Source organism: Ambystoma mexicanum, chromosome 1q (assembly GCF_040938575.1).
Source record: "Ambystoma mexicanum isolate Mex_15411 chromosome 1q, UKY_AmexF1_1, whole genome shotgun sequence".
In the NCBI taxonomy this organism is placed as follows: Eukaryota; Metazoa; Chordata; class Amphibia; order Caudata; family Ambystomatidae; genus Ambystoma; species Ambystoma mexicanum.
Genome location: NC_090922.1, coordinates 926,731,220 through 926,751,911, shown reverse-complemented (window position 1 = coordinate 926,751,911; position 20,692 = coordinate 926,731,220). Strand labels below are relative to the sequence as shown.

The 20,692-nt window shown below is 43.6% G+C and overlaps 1 protein-coding gene across 1 annotated transcript in view; it reads left to right on the top strand.

Moving 5' to 3' along the window:
* SLC30A7 (solute carrier family 30 member 7) overlaps positions 1–20,692 on the top strand; it is a 529,473-nt gene that overhangs the window by 374,605 nt on the left and 134,176 nt on the right. Inside the window, exon 8 of the mRNA XM_069641566.1 lies at positions 3,271–3,406. Within this exon, the coding sequence (XP_069497667.1) occupies positions 3,271–3,406 (136 nt within the window). The remainder of the gene's footprint in view (positions 1–3,270; positions 3,407–20,692) is intronic.

Here is a 20,692-nt window from a genome sequence, read left to right as displayed (position 1 = left end):
TGTGCATAGTCACCCGCTCCTCCTCCCCACAGGAGAAGACCCTGATCTTCTCCATTCCCTCATCGAAAGGACCAGCTCTGATCCGGTTCCAAAGTCCCACCTCGGAACTTGCAACGTGGGTTTCGAGATCCGATCTTCCCAACACAGCAAACCAACACAAGCCGACAAAGGGACCCGGCTAGTCATTGGGTGATCTGGGGGAGGCCGGAGTCACTCTACTGAATTTCCGATTGCCGCAAACCCTGTGCCTCTCTGTGAAGGCATTGGCTTTTTGGGATTCAGTTAACTTTTTTCCCCGGTTCATCTGCTCGCTCTCCGAGGTGGGCTCGCCCAGGAGTTCCCAGGACACCCTGTGTATGTCGGCTTCCGTGACTAGGGCATACTTGTAACCTTCATGTTCAAACAAGAGGGAGAAAGGGTACCCCCATCTATATCTCACTGCCTTAGATTGAAGCATTTTTGTCAGGGGACCACATAGCCGTCGTCTTGCCAGGATGAGGGCCGATAGATCCTGGTAAATCGAGATTTGCGCATTCTCCCAGTCAATTGGGCCCTTTCTCCGTGCCAGTTCCAGGATCTTGCTCTTTTCTGAGAAGTAATGAAATCTCGCAAGGACCGACCTGGGACCCCTGCTGGAAGCCCACGCTCTGTGTGCTCTATCAATCGTCGGTTCATTGGTGTTGGCCTCATCGAAGAGTTTCCTGATCACAGTGTTGACGGCTCTTATGATGTCCACCTGAGTTTCACCCTCCTACTCCGGAAAGCCCAGGAATCTCAGGTTGCTCCGCCGCTCCCTATTCTCTAAATAGTCCAGTTTGAGAGTACACTTCTCTCTTCTTTCCAATTCGGAGAGGGGGCATATCTATCTGGGTCTCTAGGAGGTCTACCGAGGTACTGTTCGCTTCCAGGGCTTGGACGCAATCGTCCATGGTGTTTCCAACCTTTTTCCAATATCCGCTCTGAAGCCTCGGATTTCCTCCAGCAGGGCCGCCATGCCCTTACTTACTGATTGAGCATCTAGTGGTTCCAACTGTGCGGAGATGGACATATCGGAGGACACCGGTGTCAGAGCTGGGGTGTGACAAAACTTTGGTAGGGACTCGGCCCAGCTCATGAAAAATTCACCAGCAGCGAGGATTACTCCGGTTGACTTGTGAAGTTCATCTGGGGAGGGGCCCCGAAACACAGTGGGGGAGGCAGGGGCGAAGTGATGAGGGTCCCCGGGGGAGGTCCCACAGCGATCCAAGGAGAGGGCTGTAAGGTGGCTGCAAAGTTCTCAGCTGGTGCCTTGTGCGAAGGCGTCCTATGCAGCAGTTAGTAGCTCCCTCTTCACTCCCACTCCGAAGGAAGCAGCATCGAGACCTCTTGTTTCCCAGGCTCAGGTAGTGTCTAGGTAGAGTATAGGGTCCTTCATACTCTTATCAAAGGGTCTGGCGGTGCTCTTGCCACCCCTCTTTCTGCGCTGGTCTGCATTGGGTCAGAGGCAGGGCGACGACACTGTCTGGGCAAGCAGATGCCGGGTGGGGAGGCCAGTGAGTTTGCGGTGAAGGGTCCGGGACGCAGCTGCAGTCTTATTGGAGCTGCTTGTGAAAATCTGCTATTGCCGTCAGCCTGATGCAATAGGGACGGCACAGCGACTGGTGGGCTGTGCTGCGGCATGCAGCGCCAGTGCTTCGGGTTGGTGTGGTAGAAGGCGGCCAGGGGAGGCTCTGGTTGCCTGAATGGATTGTTAAAGATGGAATTAGCAGCATTGGGGCTGTTTGGGCCCTTGTGTGTCCTTGGACCTAAAGGAGCAAGGCCAGGCTAAGGATGGCAAATGTGCACAGTCTCCGGGGAAGTGCTGGCTTGTACGAGTCACCAGAGTGTGACTGAGCTCCGATGGGACAGAGGCGCACTAGGCGGAGATGAGGCGAGTGCCTGTATAGCGGGACACCCCAGTGCAGGGTCCCGTGCTGGGGTCAGCTTCAAGGGCTTGAGTGATAGTCTGGAGAGCAGTCCAAGAGGGTTAGGGGGGGAGCTTGCTGAGGCTCTGCAGGCAAATGGCTAAATCCAAGCCAGGCGTCCCGCAGCATAGGCTTTGTATCAAAAGGGGCCCTCGCCCCATGAGCCCGCCCTCGCTGCAGGCACTTATCTGTGGTTTGATGTGGGTCACGGGCCGTGGATCCGGCGCATGGATGGGATCAGCGCTGCCGTGTCTGTTGTTTCTTCTCCCCGTTCCCGAACAGGGAGGGGAAGGTGTGAGGTCTGGTAAGAGGCAGCCAGGGTTAAAGAGGGGGGGCACCCGAGCACCGTCCTTCACAGCGGGAAGCTCCTCTTCAGCCACCCTTCAAAGCGCGCTCCGTGGACAGCCCCTGGGTCCTTTATAACGAGTGTTTCAAGGTGCGAAAACTTTGTTCCCACCCTTATGAACTAGCTCACTACTTGTTCTCATATTTGTGCTTTTGTACAGGCATCCTTCTCGTGACTACCTCTGCCATCTGCAAATGTATTATTCTAAGTTGTTTGTGATCGAAATGACCATCTCTGTTCCTCAAATAAATACAAATGTCCCCAATTGAACGTGAAAGGGCGATCTCATATTCTGAAGTTCACAGCAATGGCTAAGGCCACCTTTTTCCAATAACACATCCTTGTGTAACTGGTCTTCAAGTGTCCAGCTTAAACAACTATTTGGTATGAGGACTTCCTAAAAAGCCAATGGAAAAAAAGTCTGCAGAAATGTGAAATGCTCTGGTTTATGCACCTCGTAAAATAGTATAGGCTTGACTTTAGTCATGGAAAATCTCAGTAGTCGGGCATAGTTTGCTAGACCTCTTTGACCTGTAATTGTGCATGCGGTCTTTAGTCTTCTGTTGGGTACTACTCCATGTTCGTTTCTGACAGTTTGGAAGGAAAGAGAGCCTTGGCGTTGCTAACCATTAACAGTGGCTGTTCCACTATTCGCATCTCCATTCTCTGGGGCTATTGGCTTCCATTTCCTTACCTTTCAGATGCAACATATGAATACTGAGGTCTGGCAGTACTTCTAGTTTAATCAGCACAGACTATGACTGAACTAAGCATGCACAACCTCTCTTGAGATTCTCATGTGTAATGTGATTTCAAAGTCCTCCTGATGAGCGACATCCTTACGACCTTGTGCGATAATTACGCAAAGTAAAGGCCAACATTTCTAGATTAGTGATGTATTGTTGCGAAGTGCCCACCCATGCTTAGTGTATTTTCTTCTCCAAAAAGTAATGGCATTGACATGTATGGTTTCAATTTTAGGAGTTTTTCTACATATTGTTGCGGATGCCCTTGGCAGTGTTGGTGTCATCATATCTGCTCTTCTCATGCAGACCTACGGTTTGATGATAGCAGATCCAATCTGTTCAATGCTTATATCCATTCTCATCGGATTCAGGTGAGTGTGGAACACAGTTCTACATACAAGTAAAGCAAACAAAGTTTGGTTAAAGTTATGGATTCACAACGTAAAAACAAAAGGCGTGTGACATCTTTTTCATATGCACACCTATATTTCATAAAAATGGTTTCCAAATCCTTCTCCGCACCTATTTTCAAAAGTAGTTTTTTCCTATCTTCACAATATGCTGCCGATATGCAGGTTTCATTTTCCAAACAACCAAACGAAACTACCTCAGACCTGTTGGAGCGCCTGAACAAAGTTGCCATTTGAATCCAGAAATGCTGGCTGACAACTGCGCTTGTACAAGGGTGATTTTATGAATGAGAGACTGTGGAAAAAAAATCTTTTTGATTGTGAAAGAGGTAATTTAATGCAGTATTATGACTTCAGAGGTTTGCAATATTGAAATTACTTTTTCTTTGAGATTGCGTGGTTGTGCAAATGCTTTCAGTTGCTTAAGCACCTTGAGGAAATTGAACCTGGACTACTTTATTTTTGTTTTAATTTTGATGTCACAATGACCTTGTGATTTGTTCATGGCATTTTTTAGGTACGTTTTTCTAAAGTCTAATTATGGTTAGACTCTACAAGACTTATCCCTTGGTTTCAGTGCCCCCAACTTCTAATATAGGCCTCTACTACACAAAGTTGATAGAATGGCAGAGCAGCCAGACTTGTCTTAGGAGGAATGGGATCCTTAAATTAGTACAAAGAAATAAGAACATACATAGATCCAAAGAAACACGTTCACACTTTACGTTATATCAAAAATAGTTATATATACACACAAGGCAATGGGTATCAATAGAAATGCAATATCAACTAATACCATTAAACGCACACCAGGATAATAGGAAGAAATGAAGCAGGTGGATACATTACAATATACTCTTGCAACCAGACATGAATGACTTCAATAGGTAAGTAAGAAGCACTTTTTGGAATATCTCAACAATAGTTCAAGAATAAATAGAAACCAACGTTAGTAAGTACCTTTTGCACCAATTCATATTTGCTCTTGTAAGGCAAAACAGTCTTTCCCTAACTAGAAACACGTTCTTCAGTTCAGGTTTTGGAGGGAAATAAGCAATGCCAAAGTCAGTAGGAATGGAAGGTTTTCTGTTGGGGAACCCCCCTTGTTAATTTGCATATTTAAGTAACTTTGGGTCTCACCCTAAGTTACTAGGGGAATCCAGACGTGGACCCCTTGCTCACTATTCTTAGAGAGGCACAGCTCCTCCCTACTGATGAGGTCCAACCAGACCGAAACACGTGTCTGGGGATGCTGTTGGTACTCTTGTTCAGAGGAGAATTGCCTAGCATTTCGGTGCTGGACTGCCCCAGGGCAGGACAAAGACTGATATGTTTAGGATATTTCTTCTCTGTGAAAGATAGTGAGCTAAAGACTCTGGGTAAGTCTCTCGCAACCAGGACTAATGTCTGGCAGAGGGACTCCCAGGACCCCCCCCTTGTTAATTTGGGGAATAAGCGATGCCAAAATCAATGGATATGCAGCAGTGCTGATGGAAATATTCTCTGTACAGGTTAATAACAAGTTAGTTGGATTCAAAAAGGGCACAGGGATTTCGGACCTCCTTGTGGATGCTCAAGCTGTTAGGTCTGGCTGACTGTTTGGGTGACAACTCAAACAGAAACAGCACTCAAAGAACAAAGGAGCGACACAAATGGCTTCTGGTAAGTTTACCAAGAGCCTCACAGTACCTGGAGAGTAATCAAGATGATGTAGCTGGACGCCTACACGATGCATGGATGCAAAGCCGGTCTCCTATTCCTTGGTCGTGGGGACGGAAGGAGGGACTCTGGATGAGACCCTGCCACATTAGTCAATAGGGACTCACCAGCAACAGATTCTTCTTACTCCCACGTCAGTTTGCGGTTTTGGCGCCTTTTTATCAGCACCATGAGCAAACTATCACCGCCGGTTGGAATCTTCCTGTTTAGTCACTCCTGCACTCTGGTAAGGGAACTCCGAGGAGAGGAGTCTTGCTTTTTGAGTTCCACACGGATGCCACGAAGGTTCAGTGGGATTCGATCATGGCAAGACGATGCACTGTAAATTGGTCGAGGTTCCCCAGATATTGGGATTCTACAGCCCAGGAAGGCCGTAGGACTCTGGGGACGGCTCAAATTTAAGGTGGTCATGAGGCTAGGTTGGCCCACCAGCCCAAAGGACGAAGTCGTCCTTGGTGAAGCTTCCCTGGCGATTTGAAAACCGGGTCAGGACAGCAGCTAGTGCTGGAGGTGCTGCAGGCGTCTCTGGCCGTCTTATTCGGATCTTCTGTTCCAGTTGTTGACTTTGCCTTCTATCCCAAAAAGCCTCGCCTTTTATGCAGGAACCCATTCATTCAGTCCTATGGATCTGTCAATCACCTGGGGGTGGCTGTACTTGCAGGACAGCCAGCCTCCCAGTTCAAACTGGTTCCAGCCAGGCATACTATCGGACAAAGGCATGCAAAGTTTCGGGCTCCTCCCTCAATTCCTGCCTCAGCAGACACACTGGAGCCTTGGCGGGCTTCACAAAGGAATCCCGCCAAAGGCAAAACTCACAAAGCACTCGCCCCCACCTGGAATGGTGGAAGAAGGGTCAAGAAGAAACACAAAAATGAAATGGCGATAAAGGGACTGGGGCCATTTTGGGAAAATTGTCACATAGGGGTTCTGTACTGCAGCTGTGGAAACAGCCTGCGAGTAACTAACACACACATGTAGAAAAATGTATCCACTACCACCAGCCATTTAAGGTTTTCTGTTACTGCAACTAATGAGCAGTGGGCAAGGAGTTACTGTGTAGCTCATCAGAACCCCACAGAAGGTGGTGTGTGCTGACCCCACAAAAGAAAAGTCAAGTAAGATATACTACCCTTGAGAACAGTAGTCCTCTTTGGAAAATAGCATAACATAAAAAGGGAAACCCAAGGGACTCCCCAGCAACACTGCACATAGGGTGTGGTGTGCTGTGAAACTCAATTACAGATGCCTGTAGTGAAAGACATGGAGGAAAGAATGGCTCAGTGAAAGTAAAAATAAACTACTGTAGCAGTGAAACAGGGTTCCCATTTCAGAGCAAAAAGAAATGGTGAGTGGGAAAAATGTACACTCAGGAGAACAGATCATCCCAAAGGTCAGCAAAAGTGCTGGGGGTCTCTCAGGTTGAAGGGAATTGGCACAGAAATTGAAGATTCACACTAACAGCATTCACATGTCATTGAGGAGGTTTGGGGCACTAGAATTGTTAGGAAAGGTTTATTTTTGCAACTTTCCCTCCATAGTTTCCTAATCGGTAGTGGGAAACTGTTTCCTTTTTTGAATTTCAGTATTTTTATATTGAACACATCATCTTTCAATGCATTGCGATGGGGCTGCATTTGTATCACCCTATCTTTTAACACAGAGGAGTGTTGGTTACTTTTGTGTTCCTAAAGACAAGCTGGTGGCAGCCGTTACATTTTTTACAGTTTTTGCATTAGTTTCGGTGTGCACATTCGCGTTAATCACGTATGGCTACTAAAAGAGGCTAGTGCCTTAAAATGGATTTTCACTTGTTCTTTGGCTAAATTGGAGGTTGGCCTTCTTGGTGCCTTCTCGGGTCAGGACTGTCTAGTCCCAGTCCACATCCTTGGTGCAAGAAAGTCTGCTTTGGGTGTGAAACCAGTCACTGGTTGGTCAACTACTGGCTGTTTGAAAGGTGCAGATCCTTACAATTGGTGGGCTGGGTCTTCCTTTGAGCTCCGATTTTGGATGAGAGGAGGACATTTGCAGCTATTCTTTAGATCTACTTTGGAGCCAAGAATCCCTCGAAGAAGAACAGATGCTAATCACCCAAAGTAGACTCCTAAAGTGGCCCAGCACCCTCTCCATTATGAAGCCCTGTTCCTCTGCCTGATCTCCGAAGACCTTGAGCGATGCTTCAGCTCTTGGACTAGTGGGACCCACTTGTATTGAGGATCCAGGCCTTCAGAGCCTTTGGAAGTGTCCCTGAACTGCCTGGTTTACTGACGAGCTATATCGTTGGCTACATCGCTTTTTGAATCCGGGCATTAGGTGGTTGCCAGCTCGTCCACAAATTGCCTTCTCCCCGAATTCCAGCTTCCTAACTTCAAGGGAAACTGTTCTGGAGCAGCTGCTTTGACCGCTACTGGAAGGACGCTTGTCACCTGCAAACAGTGATCGTCTCTGGAACTCTCCTTCCTTCCTCCATCCTGTGAAGTGTCCTAAGGAGGCCTGCATCATTGGATTCAGCATTTCTTCGCCGACAGGATTGCATCTTGTATTTGTACCCAACTGGAAGAATCCTTGAACCCGCAACTCTTCTTACTGAAACAAATAGCAGAAGATAGAGCACCCAGAGACCCCCAGATGATCCACAATGACATCTGGGAAATTCTGAGTCAGGGGGTAAGTAAGCATAAGTGTGCCTGTTACATCCCACCCCCCCACACCTCCCCTGTACCTTTTGTCTCCTATCTCCATTCCACTCAACTTTGGTCGTTGAACCTGGGTCAGGTATTCTGCCCCTGGAAGAAAGGAGAGAACATATCTATCCTTGAATAAATTGTTGTAAAACTAATCACCACCACAAGCCCATTGCATCCTTTGTACAGAAAATACTTACCAGTGAGAAACATTGTGTTGGACTATGTGATATTTGGGCACAAGATCCCACTCATGTTAGGGTTTGTACTTCTAAAGTTAGGATACTGTTCTTGTGATTGGTTCCCATCAATTACTGCATCTGTATTACTTGGCCCTCTTTTTCTATCACCTTCTTCCCCCCCGCTCCCCAAACCTTCTTTTATAGCCACCGACCAATGTCTGACGACACTATGTCAGGGGTCACAAGGCAGTCAAAAAGCAAAAGGCTAGTGTGCCCTCTTTTTTTTGGTAACGGGGGAGGGGGTGGAGGGCCAGACTCTAGAGGGTATGTACAGTAGAGGAAGGGGAAGTGAGTCCGAGCTACCTCGCCTTTCAAGCGCTGGGCGGATGTCAAAATCTATCTAGAGACTAGTGGAAAGACATTAGATTACACTAGTAAGACACAGTGTGTTGAAAAACATAACAAATGTATTCTAGTAAAAACTAACTAAATTCAGGAGAGGACATATAGCGAGCTTGTCAGTCTGGAGTTGTACATCATAGCATGACAAAAAAGACATTTGTATATGAACATGAAACCAATTCGGGGTATTTCAAGATGCAGAATGCATATCTAAGGTATTTGAGTCACAGCTCAGTGCATGACTCATGGCAAGACTTGTCGACACTGTATTTGAGTGTTTCAAGTTCGGAACAGTTAATTTCTCGGGAGCGGTTGTTTAGTAACACAGTTCATATGGAAAGGTGTCCAAACTGTCGTCAGGACTGGTCGTGTTCATGGAGGCACGTAGACAATAACATTTCAAAGTGTTATCTAAAAAATAACAGATATAATAAAATGAGTGGGCGTGTTGCCAAAGAAAGAAATTATTGGCTGGGCTCTAGTAAAGATCGGGATTACATACCGTTCATTTAATGGGATTTGGCGCTGTCAGGCTTTGGACAGAGGCCGTTGTGGCGGACGTCAGGTCATCACAAATGATGCATCAAGGACCTGTAATAATCAGGTCAAAATGTTGCTACAATTGCAAAAATTGCTAATTAGTGGCACATCAGGGCGAAAAAAGGAAATCTTTTTACTGAAAATACCTGGTTAACGAGAAGAATGGAACTCAAGAGACGCGAAATGCTGTAAAAATTTGGATAACAATGGCCGTGAGGTTGGCGTCGGAGCCAGAATCAACAAGTCTCAGTAAACCTGCATAGTCAAGATATACTGTTAGTTACACTGCTGTGTAGAATTGGTTGCTCACAGGAGTGAGCGGGACGAGAAGAGCTGTGTGGTTTTACCTGCTGTAAGTCGCCGGGTGCCTGGAGCGGTGTCTCGTTTCCAGCGCATGCGCAGTAGTGATCAGGGAAGTGAATGATTGTATCCTGTCAGGCGCGTCATGAGGATCGTCATGTACATGCTGAGTGCGCATGTCTTAAAGAATAGTAACGTGCCATGGTACATAAATGAGTGCTTAATGCATTCTTTAATATGCCTGATGTAAATGTATCCAGATGGTGAGCGAGGTGCCGCTCGGAATTTATGCACAATTAGAGGAATAATCACAGTTTTAAACATTATCAAAAAAAAAGTTGTTTTTATGAATGCAGGGTTGTATCATGATCTCGAAGAGGACATGTGAATAAATATAATACAGTATTCAAACAACAAATGAAAAAATGGGAACAGTTCATGAATTTGAGGTGAAGGTGCTTGTTTGTCTTAGGTCAGGATGTTTAGATGTAAGGCACACAGCCAGATTCATACATGAGTAGGTGCAACGATGTTAATGGAGCACAAAATGGACATAGTTAGAGAATTGAATCAAGAGCAATTCACAACACACTTGACGAAAAATGAAAAAGGACAATTTTACTATACGTTTGGGAATGCATAAATCTAAGAAATGTGTCATAGTTGCATGAGGTCATATAGTACATTTATTTTTTTTTAATAGCACATATTTCAAGGAAGCCATTTTGTGACAAACGGGTTATTGAGGCAACACGAAAGGATGGATATTTACTATATATAGGATACAATCAATTTGGTGCACAAGATTATAAATGTGTGAAATAGCAAAGGCTGGATTTCAGAGTCATGATTAGTACAGATTTATATTAGTATGTTCTAGTTAATGAAAAAACAGGCTCCACTCCATCACTATATTGAGACCGTTCTTAACTGAGTCCAGTCGATATATCCATTTTTGTTCTGATTTCTTAAGAACTAAATCACGGTTGCCGCCCCGTGCAGTTTGTATCACGAACCATGTAAATTCTGTGTATTTATGTCCTAGCACCTTGAAATGCGCTACCATTGGCTTGTCTTCAACTGAGTTCTTTAGGCAAGAGCGGTGTTCGCTAATGCGCTGTCGAATTTCGCGTTTGCATTTGCCCTCATATATTAGTCCACAGGGGCATTTAATGTCATTGACTGACCATTTTGTTTTGCAGTTTGAGAATTGGGGGTATTGCCAGTTGATTCCGTATAGGTCGATGCTTTTTATGTCTTTCGTAAGGAAGCAAACTGAGCAGGTGCCGCATCGGAAGTGGCTGATTAAAGGAGGGAGCTGCCACAGAGTGGTCTGCGCAGATGGTCGTATTTTTGGTTCTTCGTAGGTAAGTCTGTCTTTTAGGTGTTTTGCTCTTTTAAAAGCGACACATGGGTTTTCAGGTTTGAAACAGTCTGTGTGAAGGATTTTCCAATGTTTGAGCACTGTCTTTCTTTCTTGGTTGCTGAATGGTGTGTAGGTGGTGACAAGTCATTTTTTCTGTGTTTTCTTCTCTTGGTCTTTTAATGATGCAGTCATCTCGCTTAGTGTGTTTTGCTCTTTTTTGAGCCCGACGTATAATGTGGGCTGGATATCCTCGATCTTTCATACGTGTAGTAAGATCTTTACTTTTAGCTTCAAAATCTGAGTTGGTGGAGCAATTACGTCTTAAGCGCAGAAATTGCCCAACGGGCACATTTTCTTTCAGACTGGCTGGATGAAAGCTGGAAAAGGACAGTAAAGTGTTTTTTGATGTAGGCTTACGATATAAAGTAGTTTCTAGACTGTTATTGTCTGTTCTGTAGATTTCCAGATCCAGGAAGGGTATATGCATCTTATCTGAATGGATGGTGAAGTTAGTGGAAGTATTGCGTGAGTTAAGCCATAGCAAAAATGCATTTAAGTCAGAGATAGATCCTCTCCAAATAAGGAAAATATCATCAATGTAATGATTCCATGTTACAATTTAGTTTAGGAAGATGTTGGGTTGGTGCCACTGTAGATGTGTCGACTCAAAATTGTCCATGTATAAATTTGCTATGTCGGGCGCAAAAGTTGCGCCCATACTTGTACCATGGCATTGTTTGAAGTACATATCTTTATAGATAAAGAAGTTCTCGGTCAAAGCAAGTCTGACACATTCTAGTATGAAATCTGTTTGGACTCTGGTGGAAATTCTTTTATCCAAATATCGTTTCAGAATTTCAAGACATTCATTTTGGGGAATGTTTGTGTATTGCGATTCAACCTCCAGTGTGACTAGTAAGTCATGTTCATGGATGGTGAAGTGTTGGAGAATCTTAATCATTGCCGTGGTGTCTTGGACAAAGGATTTCATTTTACTCACAAATGGTTGAAGGCAGTGGTCTACATAGATTGAAAGTGGCTCAAGAATAGAGTTGATGCCAGGAGGTGTAGTTACGTTTTTATGAATTTTGGGCAACAGATAAAAAGCAGGCGTCGTTGGATGGTGTTTGATCAGAAAAAGTCTTTAGTCGTCGTCAATCCAGCTTTCATTGTGTGCGTGTGACATCAGACTGTATCTCAGACTGTATCTCAATGGACAGTCGTGAGCTAGGATTGACGTCAATCTTTTTTTAGAGGTGGTCCTTTTGTAGATGCTTAGAGATTTTGTTTTCATATAGAACACGTTGGTCACAATGCGCCACTCCTCGGACAGGGTCGGGTGCTGTAAGACCACTATGGTGATGATGGGTGCAGTAAAAATACTTAACATAAGAAGACAAAAATAAATGCAGATATTAAAACAAACTATATTTTTATAGTGATTTAACATTGAGAGATGTACACACCAGAATAGCCTGAAAGATTGTGGGATTTGCTTTTCTTTCCCAATCTGTGGCATGCGCACACAAATTCACACCATAAACCCCTCGTGCTATTTCTATGTTGCTCTGTCATTCGCTCTATTGCGGACTATTACGGTTGATTCTTCAGCCTCTTGCATTCAACATTGCATTCCTGTCTTTTTTTATTTCCTTTTAAATTTCTTTCCTGTCAGTTCTTCGGTCATGCTGCTACCTCTCGTTTAGTCATTAGCTATCTTTGCTGTGTGGAGGGTCAGAAGAACAACACGGACTCTGCGTTTCCATCTTATTGCTGTTATTTATTAAATGAAAAGTCAAAACTCCTATTGTTCCCTACCGAACAAAATTAAGGTACTTGTCCGTCATCAGTGAGCGTAAAAATTGAGATCAGTGCCTTGTCCAAACCAACCTATCCTAACCCTACCACTATTAGAACAACATAAGCACAGGAGAATGACTCCCTTCTCATGTGAGGTGGTTTTTCAACAAGTTCAGTTCGGTAAAATATCCTTGGGTATCTCTTGGTAGCTACTTTATTCAAATCGTGCAGTTCTGATGCTGGGTTCTTCAAGGGTTCAACCGTCTTTCACTCGATTACTTTCTTTCCTTCTTGTTCTCTTCTTTTTTTCTGTTTTATTCTAGTTGTATTTGCCCTTCTCCTTTCATGGGGCAAGTTTATGCCTTTCTTTTCATTCAGATTTTAAATTTTATTTTCCCTTTATTCAATGTGCAATCTTTATCTTGACTGAGACGAGTTTGAGGGTTCCAGTATTGATTCTCTTGTCCTTCATTCACTTTTAATGCTATATCGTGACTGAGACAAGTATGAAAGTTCCAGTAATGATTCTCACTCTCTTCATTTACTCGTGCTACTTTGCCCATACTGCGACGAATATGAGCATTCCAGTAGTGATCTTCGGTCCCCCTCCTGAGACTCCCGCTTTCCCCGTTACCTGGATTGTTCTGGGACAATGTCACCAAGGTTGCTAACGGGCTGGGACCCTCGCCACTTGTCAAGTTGGCTTCTCGTTTTTTCTGTAGTGTTACTGTTTCTCCGTTCTTTCTTCGATCAATCCTTGTTTACGCTCAAGCCACCGCCGATCTGTCGCTCAGGCCATCTTGTGCCAATCTGTTTTTCTAATCTCTTCCCAACACTGTGCGTCGGAATCTGCACTTGGACTTCCCTCTAGCATCGGATGGCATGCATCCAAGTTTCCTTCAGAGTCCCTCTGCCAGCTGATTTGAAACTCACTGGCTTTTTCTCCCTTTCTCCCCCTCTCTTTTTCTTGCTCATTTTCATTTTCTTTCTCCCCTATGCCTCGATCTTTCTCTTTTTCTTTCTCTTGTTCTTTGTCTTTCTTTCGCTCTCTTTCTCTCTCAAGGTCTCCGCCTCTAAGTTCCATTGGTTGTCTCAGTACCATATGCATTTTCTTTCACGGGTAATTGGAGTGTTCGGAAGACAATAAGGGATTCTGATTTGTTATTTATATCTTTCTTCACTGGATGTTTTTGAAGGTGGGTTAGTGATATATTGCCTAGGAAGTTCCTCATAAGAACGGGAGTCCTTGTTCCCCAAAAGGGGCGCGAGGGGGGGGGAAATCTTTCCCAGAGAAGTTCTGCTTTCCTCTACCCCTAGAGATGGTATTGCGGAGAGGGCTCATCACCCTAGACTCGCAGGGAAAGGCTCCTCTCCTTTGCCACTACATTTGTTTCTGTTGCATGAATCTCTTTTGTCGTTTTCTTATTGTCACAACATTTTTCTTTGTGACATCTTTATTCTGTCATGCCACCTTGCTCATTTTTCTCTCGACTGCTCCTGCAGAATGAGGAGCTAATACATAGCGGGCTTCAAAACTGACTTTCATCTGAGAAACAAACTGTAATCCATTAAGCTTTGAATGTCTTCTAGAGTTTTCCTAATACACCTTTTTATATGCATTTACAAACGTAGTTAATGTGAGATAGGTATTGTGGTAGGACACCATTCACCAGGAGCCTGCTATTTGGTGTTGTCAAGCTAGCCACTCTCTACTAGGCTAGAGCCAGGAGCTAAATAGCTCCCAGCAATTAAAAACCCCTCGCCTCACGTGTGTTCATACCTTCAGCATCTCTCTTCCACTTGGTCTTGTCCTCATACTTTTCCTTGTTCCCTCTTGGGTTTGTTTTCCGGCTTCCGGCTTTGGTGGCTTTTATGACTTCTCACGGGATACCATTTTACTGTGCAGAGACCCATAACATCTATTCAGCTCTCGCAGTACCTTCCTGCCACTGCCTCCAGGCCTCAGAAACCCTCCAACTCTGGTTCATTGTAATTATTCCACCTGTGTCCAGTGCAACCAAAGCCAGAGGGCCTACTGTTCACGGCACTCTATGGACCCTCTCTCCTGGAAGCTGGCCTAATCAACTACCACCTCTGTGTCGACTATTACAAGTCCTCGTAGCTTCTCTCCCTCTCTGCTGTGTCTCTTCCCTTTCTCTTGCCTCTCATGACTTCAGCCTATTGGTTGGGAGTCCCTGTACCTGTTCTCACGCTTCTCATTGGCCCGTTGGTATTTGATTAGCATCTTGCTGTTAAAAGGGGCTGGTTTTCTAAACCTGCATTTTATACGACAGGGGCTCGTTCATTTCAGTATCATGAGCTATGCTGTTGTCATAATGAGAATGTCTTTCAGTCTATGGTACCATGTTGGTTTAGAACTTCTCAGCACGCTACAAAGTTAAATGTATCAGCAAGGGTGTATGCAATAGGGAAAGTATGTCCATGTGTAATTGGGGCACAGGATAACTTGTTCGCAGATGGTGTCTGTTTTAAACTATAAACAAGATTTTTTATTTTTTTATTTCTGGGTTGAATGAAAAACATTTTCTTGTATAGAAATAATGCACTCCACAAAATGCGTTTTATTATACATTAGGGCGTACGCTGCTTGCAGACCCACCCCCACACCATCCTCTGAGCCATGACTTCCTGTCCCACCCCCAAACACGATTGGCTGGTGGCAGAGCAGGTAGTCACCAGAGCGGCTGATGGGAGAGGCACTTGCCCCTTTATCCTATCGGCTCTCTTTACGTCTGTTTCTGGAGTGACGAGGCTCAGACTGAGTGGTGCAGGAGACTGGCGTGCAGCAGGTACAACGAATTAAGGTAGGCCCATACCCCCACTCCTGCCCTATTTATCACTGCAGGCACCCTGGCCTTCATTTATTTCGTATTGTACATTTTTGTTTTTATTTAGCCAGCACTGCTTCAGTCTGGGAAGTGGGGACTGCAGTGGTACAGGCAAAATTGAAATTAATGCACAAAAATGAAGAAAACAAAATACAGCCCTGCTGCCCTCTCGCACCCAAGCCAATCAGGGCAGAGTTTTTTTTTTTTTTGTGGATCGCTTTCCTTTTTGCCCTCCGCGGTGCAGGCAAAATGGAAAGAAATGCCCTAAAAGGGGAAAAAAACAAAACAAATGCAGCCCTGATGACGGCCAAGAAGGCACTAGGGGTGCGTTTATTTTTTTTTTTAAAAAAAATTGTTTCCTGTGTGGCTTATTCATCTCTCACCTGATGCAAGGGCTTTTGGGATGTCTGGTCAAGTGAACCATGAGGGAGTGCAGTTATCAAAGGCCTCCCAATCCCACTTTATGACAGTGAGGTATGTGGTTCAATATGAGTAAAAGAGTATGTGGAATGGAACAGGAAATCCTGCACATTCAGTTCTGCAAACAGGTCCTAGTTTCCTCGGCATGATTTGGGCAGATTTTGGCAGGAATACACTTAAAGGTCTCTGTCAACCGGTGGTATTGCTAGAAGTCTGCCTAATTGTAACTTTATCACTGATACAATGTTAATGGTATTCCTGGAATACTGCCCGTGGTACACCAGCAATACGACTTAATGCATTTTTCCCTTATAATTATGGTGGAAATGGATCATGTACAGTAGTTCTGACAAATATTGTACATTTGTTTAATGCAGATAAGGGTACATTTTGGCCCACTTATGTATTGGATGGGTCTGGTGTTCAGAAAGGGTCAGCTTTTTAAAATGCCTTCGGAAGAACTGGTGACAAACCCTAACAAAGTAAAAGAAAAACTGTTTAGACAAGACTGGATACTAACAAGAGATGCCAAAATGAAATTAAAGAACATAAAGAACATGGCTGGGGAGCATCGGAAAAGAAATGTGCTCCCAGTGTACTTTGCAAGATTTCCATCAAATATCTATAGAGGCTTACTAATGAAAATCCGGTTAGACGTTTACCCGACCAACGACTATAAAAATAGAACTGGTGGCAGAGGATCGAATGAAGGACGCTGTAGATCCTGCATGGATAACGACCAACAAGAGACACCATCACATCTCCTCATGAACTGCAGAGCGGTATCAAAAGTGAGAAACCAAATGATGACAAGCCATATGTCAACAATGACACACAGAAAGGACGAGGAAAGATGGGATTACTTCATCCATGGACACAATCCCAGATTCTCGTGTGCTGGAATAAACCTTTTGGAAAAAATATTGAAAGACAAGGATAAAGAGGCAGAAAGAGAACACGTAAAAAGACTCGAGAGAAAACAAATGGTCAAGTTGGTCTAGGAATTTTCAGATGGTCATGAAATGGAGTAGAAAGTGTGATAAAAGTTTACCTGTAAACTAAATTTTACACAATAGAAATAAAAAAAAATAATACCTTTACAGTGTGCCCAATAAACAGGTTTTTTCTATATTGAAGAGAAACACTTACGTTTTTCACTGTGGACGAGGGATACGTAAGAACAACTTTTGGGGCAATGTAACAGTTTTAAAAGAAAAGAAATAAACATTGGTGGATTTCATTGGTTTGTCACCGTCCTTTTTTTACCTTGACACAGCCCTCCCTACACATGAAATCTCTGGCTCCCCACCTCTAGTTATTACTTATCCATGAGTAGCTTAAGGCCCCTCTAAAAAGTATGCGAGTTAAGTTACTCCCTGTGAACTGTGTTCTTAAAAGTAACATTGGTGTTTTAACTGCATCCATTCATAACAGAAGAAAGTTACATATGTTGCAAGATATACTTGTAACATATGTAAATAAATAAATAAGTCTAAATAAGTGATTCTATAACTGAATGACACCGTCTGTTATGACTGATGGGGTCTGCTACACTTGAATGACTTGTGGTATTCTAAAAATCTAACTGTGGTTTTACTCCCAAGAACAGCTTAATGCCATTCTGAATGCGTTACTTTAGGTTTTACTGATCTTGAACTGATTATTGCTAGTCTTAACAAGGATATAATTTGGTTTGCATGCCATAAGTATTACGTTGGTTTTTAATGATTGTGTTTTATATAATATGTAATAATGCTTACCTTTCCCAAGATTTATCTTGGCCTACATGTATTTATATTTATTATTTTGTTTACAATACATGGTGTTTCAATGTTTCTTTGCACCATATGTATGCTATAATTTCTTTGTCCCTTCCTACAAGCCCTCTGACCCTCCTAAAATGAGCTTGGCTGCTATGTCTTCTCTACCAGATGTTCTCAGTTGATACAGCCTTATATTAAGAGTGGAGTCTTGTACTGCCTCACATATGGATTTATGAAGCCCTTCGTTGCACTTTGGAAACACTTCCTTTGCATGTATTTTGAAACATTTTTAGATTTTTAGACTTTGCCTCTCACCAATGCTGTGTTATGCATATTGAGGGGTGGGATGGCTTTCTTTTGTCCTGCAACGTGCCGGTTTGCTGGACTTGCACTATTTTGTTATCCTGGATCACCATTGCATTTTTTTGTCTGTTTGGCCCTTGTTCTTTCTCAGTCTATTCTTAGGTGCTATTGAAATAAAATAAACACACAAACAAAGATTTGATTTTAATCACCTGTGGGAGCTTGGGTTACTCATTTCGGTATTTTGTCAACCCAACAGGACACAGCTTTTCCTCCAACTTCATTCCTATAATATCAGCTTTTGGTGCCAAATAAGCTGTCACAGTTCCCTGGGGTGGAGGTGTTTTTGGACTTTCTATTGAATTCCAGTGGCGTAAGAGTTGCACAGTAGTGCATTCTTGTGGTGTTCTATTTTAAAGTGGGTGGAAGTAAAGGTGACTAATGTTACCACCACAAATAAAGTTTTACTGGTTGTAGGCAAGCCTTAACATAGAGCTTCTTTACAGTCAATTGTTAGCAGTTTGTCAGAAAATAGATGTCGGTTTAAAAAACTGATTAAACAAGAAAAACCTTAATTGTATCTTCCGGGGGCCAACAAGAGCAGTGGGAAAAGGGCTGTCTCATGTCTGTCAACAAACTACAACAGGTCTGTTCACATTGTACGTCCTGAAGGTTCACAAAGCAAATACGCGTGTCTTTTCAGCATGTTTGGAAAGAGTGCTGAGGGCAATTTGTGTAGATGACCATGTGAATTCCAGGGCTAGGGAGAAATTGTGCACGCACCAGGAATGGGATGTGAGAGAGTTCAGAAATGCTTTTTCCAAGTATGCGTAGGTCACCCTTAATTTTTGTCATGTTATGCACAAAGGTGCCACTCAAACTCTTGGTGGAATCCTACTACATACGTGCCAAAAGATTGTAATGTGTGTTCCATCACATACCTCTACCACTTTTGGTGATGGCAAGCCTCTGTAATCCTCAAATGGCTTTGAGGATGTGCAATAGTACGTGCTAAACAAAATTAGGCATTACCACTGACCCAGCCCCTTGCAGCCCTACACTCCATCCACCGAAGGATGCAAAAACAGGAAGGGGACACAGTGACAACTCACTCAGTCCTCATTTGGTAACAGCAACAGAAACTGCTGAATCATACCATAGCTGCAGGACCTGTCAGCAATTGAAGGCAGTTGACAGGTGGGAAATATCACAGTGGCTGCTAATGTGAAGAGGCGGCACCACTTGTATTCAACTCAATACTTATACATTAATAATGTTATTTGGTCCACACCAAAAACTCCCTTGTACTGAAGTGTAATTGAACCTGAAGTGCAGATCTTCTATGGTCTACCAGAAACTGGTTGAGGCCTAGTGGCAACTACAAAAATCCGTGTACACAAAAAACTGCAAATCTTAAACCAGAATATATTGTTATGCAGCCTTTCATAAAGTAGAAAACGTCTTCTAACGCAATGCCTTTCTTTCAAAAGGATCCCTTAATCATACACAGGCATAGCTGCAAGTCCAATGCATTTCTGAAATACGTTATTCATTAGCAAAAAAAACAACTAAACGTAATCATAATGGGATACTGAACATTTATGTAGTAGAGTACGTATGCGTTAGGATAACTGTAAATAATTCTTGCCTCCCCTCTCTAAAAAGAAAAAATCAAAGAAACTGGAAAATATAAGATATATTTCAGAATCCTGTGACACTCCAAAGAAATAAGTAAACACATATTTAAAAAAAAAAAAGAAAAAATACATTTCTGCATGAGGAAAATCACTGAATGCTCCTTGTACAGCAGACACCTCAACAATGAAACCCTCACAAGAAACAATTAAGAGTGCACTCTTTATTGCAACTACTGTACCTTTATTTCTCAACATCAACTCCCAGAGTTCAATAGTACTGGCTCCTCCACCTTTTGGTCCATGCCAGAGAGTAGAGTTAGGAACACCTGTGGCTGGTTGTGTGCAGTCCCTGCTCCTTGTATGGTTTTCCTGCAGCCTTGAGGTCTTGCTCCTTGTCATGTGCCCATGCAGTCTGCAATTCCTGTTCCTTTTACGCTGTTCTTGCTGTCATCACCTCTGCTCCTTGTTCTGCTTTCTCAGATCTATATCGTCTCGGGCTTAACTCGGTACAGTGAGCTTTTCTCTTACTTCTAGTTTGTTCTAGTTCGTAGTCGTATGCTCCTGCTTTCTGTAGCTCAATTTTGCCCAGTTCTACATCTTACTTAATTACCTCGATTTGTCCCTTTGCTGCAGTTTGCTTGCTAGATAGTTTCCAGACCCTCCCTAGAGTTAAATTGAATAGTCCCCTTCAACAGATGCCTCGTTTTAGTGCCTTGATACAGGTTTCCTTATTCTTAGTCCCTGTATTTCCATTCTGAGATTTTGGGGCCTTGAACCTTTTCCCTATGAAACCCAGCAAACAAGCATTCAGACCATTCAAGAACTTACCAGTGGATGTTCTCATGGAAGACTTTGCCAACCTCTACCTCACATGGGCTGATCTACTGGACTGTGATTTTCTTATCCAAGAACTCGATGCCACCCTTGCAACATATATCAACCGCCATGTCCCGGTGAAACACACAGTCAAGCCTAAACCTTCTGCACCATTGTACACTAAAAAACAGAAGCGCAACAAAAGTACCATCAGAAAACAAGAAAAGACTTTGTGAAAATACTGCCACGTATCCGACGCAGGTGACTGATAACCACTGCGAAGGCCAACTACTACCTGAGCACCATAGTCCAGGCCAACAATGAAAGCAAAGCCCTCTTCAAAGCCATCAAGCAATGCATCAACTCTGTTGTGCATGACTCGCCGGTTCTGCTCTCCATTGAAAAATCCACTGCTGTTAACAACAAGATCACCATGATTCGCCAGCACATACACCAACACCCCAATTGA